At 39.0% G+C, this 13,943-nt stretch overlaps 1 protein-coding gene across 1 annotated transcript in view; it reads right to left on the reverse strand.

The window, feature by feature from the left end:
* LOC114535796 (E3 ubiquitin-protein ligase rnf213-alpha-like) overlaps positions 1-6,790 on the reverse strand; it is a 114,999-nt gene extending 108,209 nt beyond the window's left edge. The window contains exons 1-2 of the mRNA XM_028557122.1: positions 6,502-6,790; positions 2,934-3,056 (exon numbers count right to left, since the gene is read on the reverse strand). Coding sequence (XP_028412923.1) covers positions 2,934-3,056; positions 6,502-6,658 — 280 coding nt within the window. The 5' untranslated portion in view covers positions 6,659-6,790. The remainder of the gene's footprint in view (positions 1-2,933; positions 3,057-6,501) is intronic.
* Positions 6,791-13,943: the final 7,153 nt, after the last annotated feature.

Consider the following 13,943-nt stretch of genomic DNA (forward strand, 5'->3'; position numbering starts at 1 on the left):
CCATTGCACATATTAATCGGACATATTAATCCGAGCCAGAATGTCAACCCATCTACTGCTTGCAGACTTGCAGAAAGAATTCTTGCAGGTTGGCTTGAAGAACGACGACCGAGATGCGTTCCGGTTCCTATTTAACATCAATGGTATCGAGGCACATTTAAGATTTACCCGCATACCTTTCGGCGTTGAGGCAAGTCCGTTCATGCTCGGCGCCACGCTACAACACCACTTCGATCTACAACGAGAAGGGTACGGAAACACGGCGTGCTCTGCAGTGACTAACGCAGCTATTGAGTCAAGGGGCTTCTTACATTAAAGTCCAGAATTGTATGAAATCGGACGCGAGAAATCGCGGAAATTACAGTTGAAGTAGGCATTGTTTGGAAATATTCCCCGTCTGAAGATATTGACAAGTGGCCTTGAGCCTGACAAGTGGCCAAAGCAACCGAAGCCCGAGAGAACGAAAAGTGTCGTAGAAAAACAGAAGCCTTTGATAGAAGACGTTTCTCAGAAAGCTCTTAACGAAAGGGACTGGTTGCCTTCTGACTACTACTGGAAAACCCTCCGTGTCACGGCATGCGTATTGCGATTCAGCACTAACGCCAGACCAAAAATACGATGAACAAACGTGACGAGAGGCCCATTGACGACAAAAGAGCTCGAAGAATCAAAGGCGCGATAGGTAAAAAAGGCTCAAATGGACATGAGTGTAGAGTTAAAGGCGCCAGGTTGGGAGGTTGTGCTCAAATGCAAAGGCCGAATTCCTGTATATCAGCCAATTTACTTGGAAGGGGGAGATTTCGCGGATAAATTAATTACGCATACACACAACGAGATCAATCACTTTGGTGTTGCGAACACGATGGCCAAGCAACAGCAACCTGGATTAACAACCTGGATTAGAAAGATACGCAAAGGAGAACGGCTTCAAGATTACTTGGCGCGACAGCAAATTAGTTGAAGTTCAGTCTCACAAAAACCCCTTAGTGGGGTGCGATGTATGAACGTTTACTTAAAGATATAAAGAAAACATTAGACAAGGTGTTAGGATGATTGACCTTGTTATTAATTTTGATTAACTGGAAGCATTGTTATTGATGTAGAAAAGAATGTGAACAACAGGCCGCTTATTAGGTGGAACGTGAGCAAGAAGAAGAACAAGTACTCACTCCAAACACAATTTTGTGGGGACAAAATGTTTACACCATTGACGAGTAAGACGCCGATGATGATGATGAAGTTTTGAAGTTGAATAAACGTGTAAAGCAGAGACGACAACATGCGTGGCAAAGATGGAAAACAGAATACATGCACAGTTTGATGGAACACCATCGGGTCAACAAGGGAGGTAATGCTTGTCCGGAAGTCGGGAAAATCGTCTTGGTGCTTGGCGAAGAAAATAATCGGGCGGAATGGAGAAGAGGAAAGGTGGTGCAGCTCATCAAGCTGGGAAAGATAACGTGGTGAGAGAAGTAAAGATTCTGACGAAGGGACATACTATTCAGAGACCGCTTCCACTTATTTGCTCGCTGGAACTTAAGCAACCTGAAGTGCTGGAGGTAAACCAGACCGAAGCGGATGAGAACCCTGCGAATGAAGAGCAAAAAAGCAAAAGACGAGCAGCGAAAGGACAGAACAGAGAATACGACGATTGATGATCGATGAAGAAGATTGACGTACATAGGACTTAAACTTATTATGTGACATTTTTGACATTGTTTGCATGTTGAATATAAAATATAAAACATTAAATTTTAGAGGGGAGTGTGAGCGAAAAAGTTTGAACTGGGTGACTGTGTCATTCGGGCCCGTGCGCGGGTTTGAACAACGCGAGAATGTGAGAAACGTAGTACGAACGTTTTAGAGAGAGAGCGAGAATTTGTGTATTGTTTTGTCGTTTTGTTTTTTTAAATATTATTCAAAATAGTGTGAATATTAGAGTACCGGCACGGGTTCGGTACAACAGTTAACATGCAAAACCATTACAAATTCTCACGATATTCTATTAATAAAGTCGGAATAATGTCCAATTATTTCCTTAACGCGAACAATGCTTGATAATTTTTTGCTATAGCTTACCGGTTTTTTGCATAATTTAGACATGCACGTTTAATATGCTATTCGCTTTGAACAGAATATAATTGTAATGCACCAAAAAAATATTATCAATCAAACGGAAGTATTTTGTTTTTGATACTCAGTACAAACAGTAATTTTTACTCCGGCGTCAGCGACGGAGTTGAAAATTCGCTTCGGTTTTTTATTATTTTTTATTATTATTATCTTTTATCGTCGCAAATGTGTTTTGGCGCGAAATATACTAGTATTTGAAAAGTGTATGTGACCGTATTTATCTACGTCACAGTTTTGTCTTCCAAGAGTTGTGGTGCACAGCTCAAAATCTAATTTTCCGATGCGCGATTTGATTTCGTCTCGTTTTAATATAAAACCCCTAAATCCTAGCCCCTTCTCATGTATGCATACACATGGTATACTGCAATTTAACAAAAATCCAGGGTATTTCGAAAGGAAAAGACCGGTTGTACGAAGCCAGTTAGGCTAAAGCATTTAATATGTCAGAAATAAATAATACTTTCATACATGTTTGGAAAGATGAAATATCTGGTATCTGGCTGGATAATCCGGTCGGATATATTTCAGATTTCCAGTCCGTATCCAGTGCACCCCTAATGTGACTACAATTATTATGATGACGTTTGACAAGAAGAAACAGACTCTCAGTGGGAGAGCATTTTAATCAGCTGCTTCAAAACTTTGGACGTTATGCAGGCAAATATTAAAAATGTAAGCAATGTATACAGGCGTTAAAAACCAAAATATTTACATGATTGGCTTTCAAACAAATATACATATGTTTCTAGCTCCAAACGATCGACCTTTAGAGGATCTTGCATACACAGTTATTACAGTACCTCTCTGTTCCTTTGCATTAAAAACCATTTCTTGGACGTTCTTGCCACACTCGTAGCAAAATTTATGTACGTTGGGATCAATCTCAGTGTTGCAGGTCGGACATAGGAGTTTTCTATTGTGATCTAAGAGTAAAGGAAGAAATTGTAACTAATGTGACAGGAACTGAAATGAATTATTTTATATATCTCAGCATAACATATTAACCAAATGGTGGCAAGTTGTTTTTGTCAGTAGTTGCATAGTTTTGGACCAATAGACACTTTTTTTTTCATGACTCAGAAAGTTGACCTAGGCTATGTAAATGCTAGAAGTGCTTTGAAAAGAGTGAGTACTTAAAGTGCGGGTGCTAATTCTGGTTTTGGCACCTTGATTTATTGAGTTGTGTGTTATGATTATTCATTCCAAAAATAGTTATCACAAATGAAATACACATCATAGAGATTTTGATAATCCTCGAGCCGGTGCGGAGCACCGTGCTGTGCGAGGGTACTAATTCCGCCCGGAGATTAGGAATCACACCCGGAACCCGGGAGAACATAGCGGAATCCAAAGTTGTCCAAATTCTATGTCATGGACGGTAGACGTTCAACCGTTTTGCCAGTTATGCGCATGAGCGAGTAACGACTGGTAATCAACAACGTTCTAATTGGCTATGACGGAGGGTTTGTATTTCAATGAAAACGTCAGCAATTTAACTGTTATTCGTAAACTCTTGAGTAAAAGCGTTTCGAGCACCCTGGTGGGGAGGGCAATTTGAACGGCTCATCGGGTTGTTCAAACGTGCCTTCCACAAAGTTATCGGCAACGGTATCCTCACGTTCGCGGAATTGGAGGATGTCGTCCTAGACGTCGAGGTAGCGCTCAACAACCGCCCTCTGACCTACCTAGAGGATGACGTGGAACTTCCAGCCTTGACGCCCAATTCCATGTTGAACATCAACCCAGTGAGTCAAGTACCCGAGCTAAAAGCGAAGAAGTTGGAAGAAACGGATCTTCGGAAGCGAGCAAAATTTTTAAAAATGTGCAAACGAGCTATGTGGCGCCGTTGGTCTCAAGCAGGGAAACAAGCGACATGTCCGAGGAAAGGGACAGCAGTCATCGTGCACGATGAAAACAAGAATCGGAACACCTGGAAACTGGGGATAGTCACAGAGATTATTAAAGGCAAAGACGGCGTCGTGCGGGGAGCCAAGTTGAGAACAGCTAATGGCGAGTTGGAACGTGCTGTGCAGCAGTTGTACCCCCTCGAGCTGTCCTGTGACGACACCAATTTCCGGAAACCCAACCCAAATGCCCCAACCTTCCAACCTAGAGCCACCAGAGACGCGGCGGTCGCTGCAAGGCTACGGATACAGACCACAGCAGAAGATGATAGTAATGAACTTGACATTTGAGCTAACGTTAAAACATTCAGATATATGCATAGAAATATCACTAGAAAATTAATTTTATAGCATTTAGGGAACATTGGAACGAAGTCTCAATTGAACATATATCGCCTTACGGAGCTATATGGAGAAGTGTGTTGGAGACTGACAGACATTAATTAAGTAATTTGAGTAGCGGTTAATTGTGGGGAAATTAGGTTAGTTATTTGAATCCAATCAAACGTGTTAGTGCGACTGTGACCACGATGGTGAAAGGGTGTGTGTGATTATTGTGAGACATGCGATTGAACTTTATTAAATATCTTTATTATTGTTAACCTGGGACTTGTTGAGGACTACGTAGTTTTGGGGGCAAACATTCTCGACACTTGTAGTTGTAGTGTAAAAATAATTAATCGTTAAACCCAATAAGGCAATATGTCATGCAAAACAGCTAACTTGCTGAAGTTCATTTTTTTTATACACTGCATATGTTAGGCACAACCAAGCCTGGTATATAATATTTAAGGGGAGAGATTTTTTAGCCACATTATATACATTATCCTTTTGACCAATTTTATAAAGCAGTGGCACTCATTTGCCCATGATTAATATATTCGCAGCATGTCAATTGCATTTTCTAGCGAATCAGAACTTTGAACTAACCACAAGTAACTGCATTATTAAATATATAGGATTATAGCACCAAATTAATACTGCATGTGGCCCAGGATGAAGGAGATGGAAGTATATATACTGAATTGAATAATTGCTTTAATTATTGAAGAATAAAGACTTTAGTTGGTACAAATAATACAAAATTACGGTTGCGTTAATTGTTATTAATTAAGGCATTTTGAATTTGAAACTAGGCTAAATTATTCTGAGTTACTGTAAGTCTGCCCCTGTAATTATGTGTTACATTGGTCAAACATTATGTGTTACATTGGTCAAACATTACGTGTTACATTGGTCAAACATTATGTGTTACATTGGTCAAACATTATGTGTTACATTGGTCAAACATTATGTGTTACATTGGTCAAACATTATGTGTTACATTGGTCAAACATTATGTGTTACATTGGTCAAACATTATGTGTTACATTGGTCAAACATTATGTGTTACATTGGTCAAACATTACGTGTTACATTGGTCAAACATTATGTGTTACATTGGTCAAACATTACGTGTCATGTTGGTTAAGTTGCATTTAAGTTGCATGCAAAGCCATGCATGCAACCATGGTGGTGCCATATACACAACATATCCTCTCTAGCTGCAATGTTAACGAACTTTGAACACTTATGTTATCTTACATGGACTGGTATGCAAACCCGAAGTAAAGTAGACGTAATTTAAACATGATTCTTGACTAGTTGTACATTGTTTAGCTTAAACAGGCTTCAAACAAGCCAAGTATGCAGGATATAACACAGATTGGCTAATGTTATTTATAAACTTTAGATAATTTTTAGAAAATTACTTTTGTATTATCCACTGAAAAATTGGAGTGTGACATTTTTAGGGCGAAACTTCTAAAATTGAAATGCCCTTTTGAAAAGAAGAAATCAACCCCTTTCCCGGATCCTGTTCACTGGAACAGCGGAGCCTGTTCAAAAGTGGCAGGCTGCATTGCGCAGGGGGGGGGGGTCAGGACAGAACATAATGGCAATTTTAGACCAAACTCAGAATTAAATCATATAATTTTTGTTCAAAAAACTGTCGCTTTTAGACCCCTGTCCAGCAGTCCGTGCTTCAATGGCCAACTAAATGTAAAGACTTGGATAAGTTCATTGAATTTAAAATAAAACTAGCCTTGACAAATTACACCACCTCATTTCATGAAATATTAAATAGCCCAATTCAAAACTATCTTGATTACAGCAAGTTGTTTCAGCAAGACAATATTAATAATGAAAACGAAACAACGTAGTCCAACTAAAATAGAGAGCTCATGATGATCTGTGCGTTCGCTCAGCAAAATATGTTCAATGATGTGACGATATGGGAGAAGATCGGTTTAAAACTACATCAAAAATATAAACTAACAATTCCCATCAGAGGATATCTAGAATTATATTATTATTTTATCTATTATCACAACACGCAATGCATGTTCTGATGCTCACCTTTGAGTAATTACATACACTGGTAAAAGTTGTTCGCGCTATTGCATACTAGCAACGAAATACCTACCATTTCTGTTCACCTCTGTTTCGTAATCAAGATTGTCGGGTATAGAATTCGAGGATAACGAATCTTTTGAAGATGAGCCTTGACATGTTTGTTTACCGCCGCTCGATACAGAAATATCCTCGCCTTGTTGCTCAGCGCCACTAGGAACTTCCTCCATATCACTTTTAATACGAGCAAGCCGCCTTCGAAACTTTAAACGTATATTGTCTACATTTGAATGATATTCCTGATTCCTCTGCTTGCTATTTTAATAATTTAAAGCTCCTCCATGAGTGATCAAACTCATGTATCAATAGATGTCAAATCGAAACTGACCACAATCGTATACCTGGAAATAGAGGGTTTTCCCGGAACTGCTTCCCGGAAGTTGGCATTACCTCTCTTAACTGATCTCTATAACTGTAATACGATAATTACTATTGAAATTTGAAAAGGATATCTTGCTGGAGCTGACTGTTTCGTTGAGTTATGTTAAGGTTTAAAGTGAAAAGACACTACTTTTTAGTTGCTTTAAGAGTACTAGAATAATTAAATATGTTTAGTAGTTTATAGCTTACCAGAGATGACGCATCTATATAGTCGCATATGATTCACGTAAGCACATGGTCTAGTTCAAGGACAAAATATTATTGTCTGCAGTCTGAAGTTAATGCTATAACCTAAGGAACAACCTGATAAATGCTAACCGTAAAAGATTTGATTGTAAAAGGCTTGGATTCGTGAACAGAAGTAACTAAGTTTAGATTAACATTTAGTACTAGAAATACATGCATGCAAAATCTGCAAAATCCCCTCGCCTGAAGGCCTATATTTCCATTAGTGAAATTCTATAATACTCGTTTCTGCTGAATGATCGAAGTCGTATTTCTATATATATTTAAAATTCTATATCAAGTACAATTAGAAAGTCGACTCTCCAGCTATCACATTCAACTATAACGTAATTCATTAATTGTACTACGAATAGTTTTAAATACTACAATTTTTAGCGAAATTTTAATTCCTTTTTAAACAGATTCACCTTTAAAAATAAATGCTTTCCTAATCAAAATCATTTTAACGAAATTGACGAATAAATTCAAAGAGGTGTCCTATGTTTGTTGATAAATCTACAAGTCAAACTTACGAAATACTTGCATGCTCTAATATACAAAATCTACCTATTTACCTGCGCAAAAACACTTTAGAAATGCTTCAAAATCGTAGATTTTTCACCATCTATTTGAATTAAAGTTTTTCTATCTGAAAGCATAATTTACTTTACATTTTAATTAATTTTACGTCGAGTGAATTTTTCCGTATATAATTCAAAATATCAGTTATGCTGACGCGACCAAAATTTTGATTTAGTCAATCGCACGCTTGCTGCTTGCAAACGTTTGTTAGTTACCAGTTTTAACTGGTCTTAAACTAACGCATGCGCATAACTTACAAAAACGCCCAACGTCCATGACATAATGGCGACCAACTTTCATTTCGCATTTGCATTCCAGGGTGTTATTAAAAGCCCGTTTACACTACACTCGATTTATTGGCACGGCACGGCTAAAATGGGTACCCGTACCCATTTCATCTGTGCACGGCCTTTGTTTTGGCAGTCTGTACACTAATAAAATTGGGTACGGGTACCAATTTTAGCCGTGCCGTGCCAATAGATTGATTGTAGTGTTAACGGGGCTAAAATCGCCGGGCGGAATTAGTACCCTCGCCCGGTGCTTCGCATCGGCTCGGGAATTATTATTTGTATTCGCTTGTTAGTGTTAATTTTAGACATTTTACACATTTAGATCGAATTAGATTTATCATTTAAGGCGGATTTCCACTTACAGCGAAATCATTCGCTAGCGAAATATTTGCATATTTTCTTTTGAATTGAGAACAGTCAAGTCGAACTAATTTATTTATACTGTTAAAATTCAAAAGAAAATATGCAAATATTTCGCTAGTGAACGATTTCGCTGTAAGTGGAAATCCGCCTTTATACGACACGCAAATCGAGCCTCCTGTTTGGTTAAAGTTCTGGCGAACCATATCATTCGATTTCTGATACTTCATTTCGTTCTAGCGCACGTATATAAGGATGCGAGCGACAGCCCCAGTGAGAAGTGCGCCTCAGAGACAAGGGGTACATCAAGTTATGGGACAGGTAAATAAGGAAATGTTGGATATGCTCGAGTTCTAATCATTGGGTGGACCAATGTTACAAGTTTATGTCACCAAATGACCGTTTGAAGAAGGTAAAGAAAAACCATGCGTGTTTTAACTGCCTTAGACGGGCAGGAAGAGATCACCGCGCATCAAATTGCAGTCGAAGACGTTTATGCACTGAATTGGTCAATAATGCGCCGTGCAATAAAAACCTATACCCTTTGCTGCATGCAGGAACCAAGGATGCATTACTTCCAGTTGTTACAGCCTTTGTCGTCAGCAGAAGTGGAAAACGCAAAGAGGCAAACATGAAACATTCTTATAGACTCAGGTGCGCAAATTGGTTTTGTAAGGAATGACGTTGCTCAACGATTAAACCTATAAGGAAAGGATGTAACTATCACTATGACAACCGTTGGAGGACAAGAAGAAGAGATGAAAACCAAACTGTACCAAGTTATGATCAGGACCAAAGAAAACAACAGTTCTCTTTTCAATTAATGCAATTGGTATTCCTTGCATAAGTGATGAAATACCAAAAGTAGAAGAAATTGGAAAAAATCTCGGACTGAAGAAAAACGTGTTATGCCGTTGATCATGCAATAATGCACATTGGGGAAATTAATAAAGCAAGTCGGCAATCTGGTTGCTCGTAGTTCACTGTTGGGATGGCTAGTTTTCGGTGCAATGCAAAGTAATCTAGCAGCAATCAACAAAGTAGTACGAGTTGGAGTAGCCGCCCTAACTGAGATGGGTGAGTTTTGGTGAACCGAATCCATTGGAGTTGAAATAAATCCCTGCCTGTGCGAATCAAAAAATTTTAATCATGTTGAGTGTGAAGAGGGAAAATTGATTGAAAATTTGTGCACAAAATCCGGTAAATAGTGGATTATACTGTACATCTGGAAACGAGATCCATCACTACTTTCAAACAACAAACCCCAAGCGATCAAACGGTTAGAAGCAACGGAACGGCAACTAAGAAAAAACCCAGAACACGCTGAAGCTTACAACCAACAGATGAAAGAGATGGAGAAAATAAAGTTTGCCAGAAAGATCTCACCGAACGAGGAGAAGAACTACAGTGAGTTCCGGTCCATTACATCAGTCACCTCGCTGTTATCAGACCAGAAAAGAAGAGCACACCACTACGAATTTTGTATAACTCGTCATCCAGCTACCAAGGACATCGTTTGAATGACAATGGCTAAAGGGCCCAGATTTGCTCAACAACCTGTTTGGAGTCATTCTCCGTTTTCCAGTGAATCCAGTCGCTATACATGGAGATATGTATAAGATGTACCATCGAGTACTTATACCTGAAACGGATCAACACGTACACCGGTTTCTCTGGAGAGATATGGCAGTCGATTGTGATTCCGATTAATCCGATACGTATGTCAAGATGGTTCTGACATTTGGCGACAGGCCTGCCCCTGCTATGGTCCAGATCGCAGTGAAGAAAACGGCTGGTGAAAATCAAAAATCTATCCAGAAGCAGCCAGCTCCCTGAGAGATAATTCATATATGGATGATATCTGTGATTCCGTCAAAGAAAGAGACGTAGCAAAGAAATTAACCAAAGACCTTGATCACGTTCTTTAGACGGGAGGGTTCATTGTCAAAGGACGCCGGATATCCAACGAAAAATTAACAGGATAACGATGACGACCACGAAGGTAGTGGAATGAAGATTCTTCAAGGTGAATGCACATGTACAGACAAGATAATGCACAGACAAGATACTTGGCGTAGCTTGGAACAGCAAGACGGACAGTCTGTCTTTCAAGATTAAAGCTGAAATGTCGAAGATAACAGCTGAGCAAGAAGAAAACAAGACGAAACGAACAATTCTTAGTTGTGTTGCTGGAATTTACGATCCAATTGGAATGCCTGCGGCGTTCATTATAAAGGCAAACGTTTGTGGCAATTAAATTGGGATACAACTGGGATGAAAAGTTACCTGTTGATGTTTGTAAAGAATGGAAGAGCTTCTTCGATCAATTTGAAAAGCTAAACAAAGTCGCCTTTCATCGACGTCTAACGCCTCCAAATGTAATAGGATTGTCAATTCTGTTTATTTTCCCTGATGCATCGTAAGAAGCATTCGGGACATGTGCATATAGTATATGTTAATAAGATGGGAAATTTGTGAAGATTGATTTGTGAAGATGAAACCAACAATCCAAGACATCGAGTAGAGTTTGTGCAAAAAATTGTCGACTCGTTCTGGAAGACGTTGGATGCACAGAAAAGAAATGTACGGGTAGATGATGTAGTCAACGTCGCTGATTCCAACGTAGTACGAGCAAATTGGTGCATCGGTAGAGTAACACAAGTCTACCGTGGTAGAGATGATGGTCGAGAAAGAAATGTCAAGGTGAAGACAGCTACCGGTGAGTACAGAAGACCAATAACGAAAATTGTTGTGATCCATCGAGCAGAGGATTATGAAGATTAAAGATGATATGATTATCGGGGGGGGGGGGGAAGGATGTTTCGCTGAGTTATGTTAAGGTTCAAATTGCAATAAGACACTACTTTTTAGATACTTTAAAAGCACTAGAATAATTAATTATGTTTCGTAATTTGATAGCTTACCAGAGATGACGCAATTTATAGTCGCATGCGCATATGATTCACGTAAGCACATTGTCTAGTTCAAGGACAAGATATTATTGTTTGCAGTCTGAAGTAAATGATAACCTAAGAAACAACCTGATAAATGCTAACCGGAAAAGATTTGATTGTAAAAGGCTTGGTTGGATTCGTGAACAGGAGTAACAAAGTTTAGATTAACATTTAGTATTATTATTTGTATCCGCTTGTTATTATTAATTTTGGACATATTTTATTACACATTGTATTACTACACAATCCGATCGAATTCTGGCGAACGTTAAAGTTCTGGCGAACTACTGACTGTTGATTCAAAGAAAAAAGGAAAGACCAATTGATCGAAAAATAACTAAGCTTTATCCTTTTACTTTAGCCTACAGGGTGTATCAAAATAAACGAAGCTACTTAATATTCACTTTGTGAGCTACTATTCGGGAACTGCTTATAAGAATTTCTATTGGTGTTTAATTGCCTATATTACTTCGACGCAGACCTGGCTATGACGGATGGGGCTGTTTGCATGAGCCCGGTTACCCAAAATTCACCCAACCACATATTTCAGATTTCGAGTGCAGGCCCAAATGACGACATGCCATTGACAAATAGCATTCAAACCTTGCAAATTGCAATATGTTATATTAACGGCATGTGATAGGGAATCCCGAAACATCGAGTTTGGATCCGAGTTCGAGTTCGAGTTGAAGTTCGAGTTAAATATTAAATTTCGAGTTACCCTAATCACTAATGAAGCAAAGTAATACACTAATATATACATGTCAGTGAATGTAATGTGTTGTAATCGTTTCCCGCATTTCCGGTATTTTCCGAGCTGCTCCGACTCTTGTTTATTTTCTGAAGTTCGGAACAACGTGCCTGAGCTCTGAGCGAAAGCCCTGAGCGAAATGGCGCAAAAAAGGTATGTAAATTGTTGAAAATTAAACATAAATATTTATCAGTTATTTTCTATTCGTACCCGTTGTCATTGTTTCTAGCTGTTTATGTCCGGTCTAATAGACTAAGTACAGTTACTGAGTTTAAAAGTCCTATACAATCCCAAAGGCAAACTAGCATAAATAGTTGGAAATATTACTTACAAGATTTCGCATACTGACTCTCGCTAGAATGTGTAAAGTTTTTCGTGCATGCTCATCTACGAAGAACTCCGTCATCAATATATACTGCACAGTCTACCTTGTAATCGACCTCTGGAGAAATTTCCAAAAAGAACACGGATTTGTAGATATTTCGGAAATGTGCATTATATATAGAGGTAGCCGCTGCAAAGGAAGTGGCGTTGAACACAGTAATTTTATGGTTGTATATTAGCCCTTCTCCCAGTGGCGTAGGAAGAGGGGGGCACTGGGGGCACGTGCCCCCCCAAGATTTTTCAAGGGACCAAAAGTGCCCTTTTTGGAAGCGAAAGAAACAAAAAAGTATCTACTATTTCCCAATAATCCTTAAATTGAGAGGGATTTGCGGCCATTTCAGAGGCCTATATCTCAAAATTTTCTCGGGGGAGCATGCCCCCGGACCCCCCTAGCAGTACGAAGCACCAAGAAATACGAAAAATGCTCTGCGGTCGGCGGTCCCTGAATCAAACCTTCCCTATATATATATTTTTATTAACCATTTTAACCGCCATTTTTATTAACCAAAAGTGCCCCTAGAAGCTGGTGCCCCCCCAACCTTTGGATGCTTCCTACGCCCTTGCCTTCTCCTATAAAACAAGAAAAAGCATTCGAAAAAGCAACTCGAAATTTAACTCTAACTCTAACTCGAAATTTAACTCGAACTCGAACTCGAGTCCAAACTCGAGGATACCTACCTCCCCATGTGATGGGGTGATTTTTTATTCTCCTAAATGGGTGTAACTGTTTAATCGCAATTTTTTGCGGAGTGGGGAAAATCTTTGGATTTAAACATTAATTTTTTCTCCATCCATTACTGTTATGATCATATATGCCACGCTTGGCATATTTAAAGTGCATATCAACCAATTTTTTTTATTTCATAAATGAGAAGTATAGGTGGCAAATAATGAGGATTCGTTTTGGTTTTTGATGATTTTATATTTTTCCATGTCTTTCTCTGACCAAATACTGCGAGATTGTGAATGTTGACCGTCAGATAAATAGTAATCGGAAAACTGGTACTAGTGCCGTAGCGCGAGGAGCCCGTGTTAAGCTTCGCGTACAAATATATTATAAATACGGTATTGCAAAGACTTGTACATAATAAATTTTAACTGATAATACTGCATCAACAATGTCTAAAACATCCTCTGACTCTGAAAATTACTCTATTCCGGATGATGATTCAAAATATAACTATTATCCGGGTAAATATACAATTATTGAAACGGAGATCATGGGGCCTCTAACGACGATGGCGACGAAGAGGCCAATCTACCTGAGGTTGGTCATTACGCGAACGAGCCTATAGCTGACGAGGAATGGCTCGATGATTACAGGAAAAGGCAAGAAGAAAAGGAGCGAAGGATAGCAGGTTTAAAAGACCGTCTATCTGGAAAGGAAAGCTTTAGTAACTGGTGTGTCTCCATGTATAATCTGTCATCTATATGTGAAGTATTAAAAGAGCACAAGTGATTGTTTATAATTTTCAGGTGTTCGTGTGGAAATTGTTCCACAGAGTTACTCCAAAACGAAAACGAGTGT

Source organism: Dendronephthya gigantea, unplaced genomic scaffold (assembly GCF_004324835.1).
Source record: "Dendronephthya gigantea isolate DGI-Jeju-01 unplaced genomic scaffold, DenGig_1.0 000125F, whole genome shotgun sequence".
Classification (NCBI taxonomy): Eukaryota; Metazoa; Cnidaria; class Anthozoa; order Malacalcyonacea; family Nephtheidae; genus Dendronephthya; species Dendronephthya gigantea.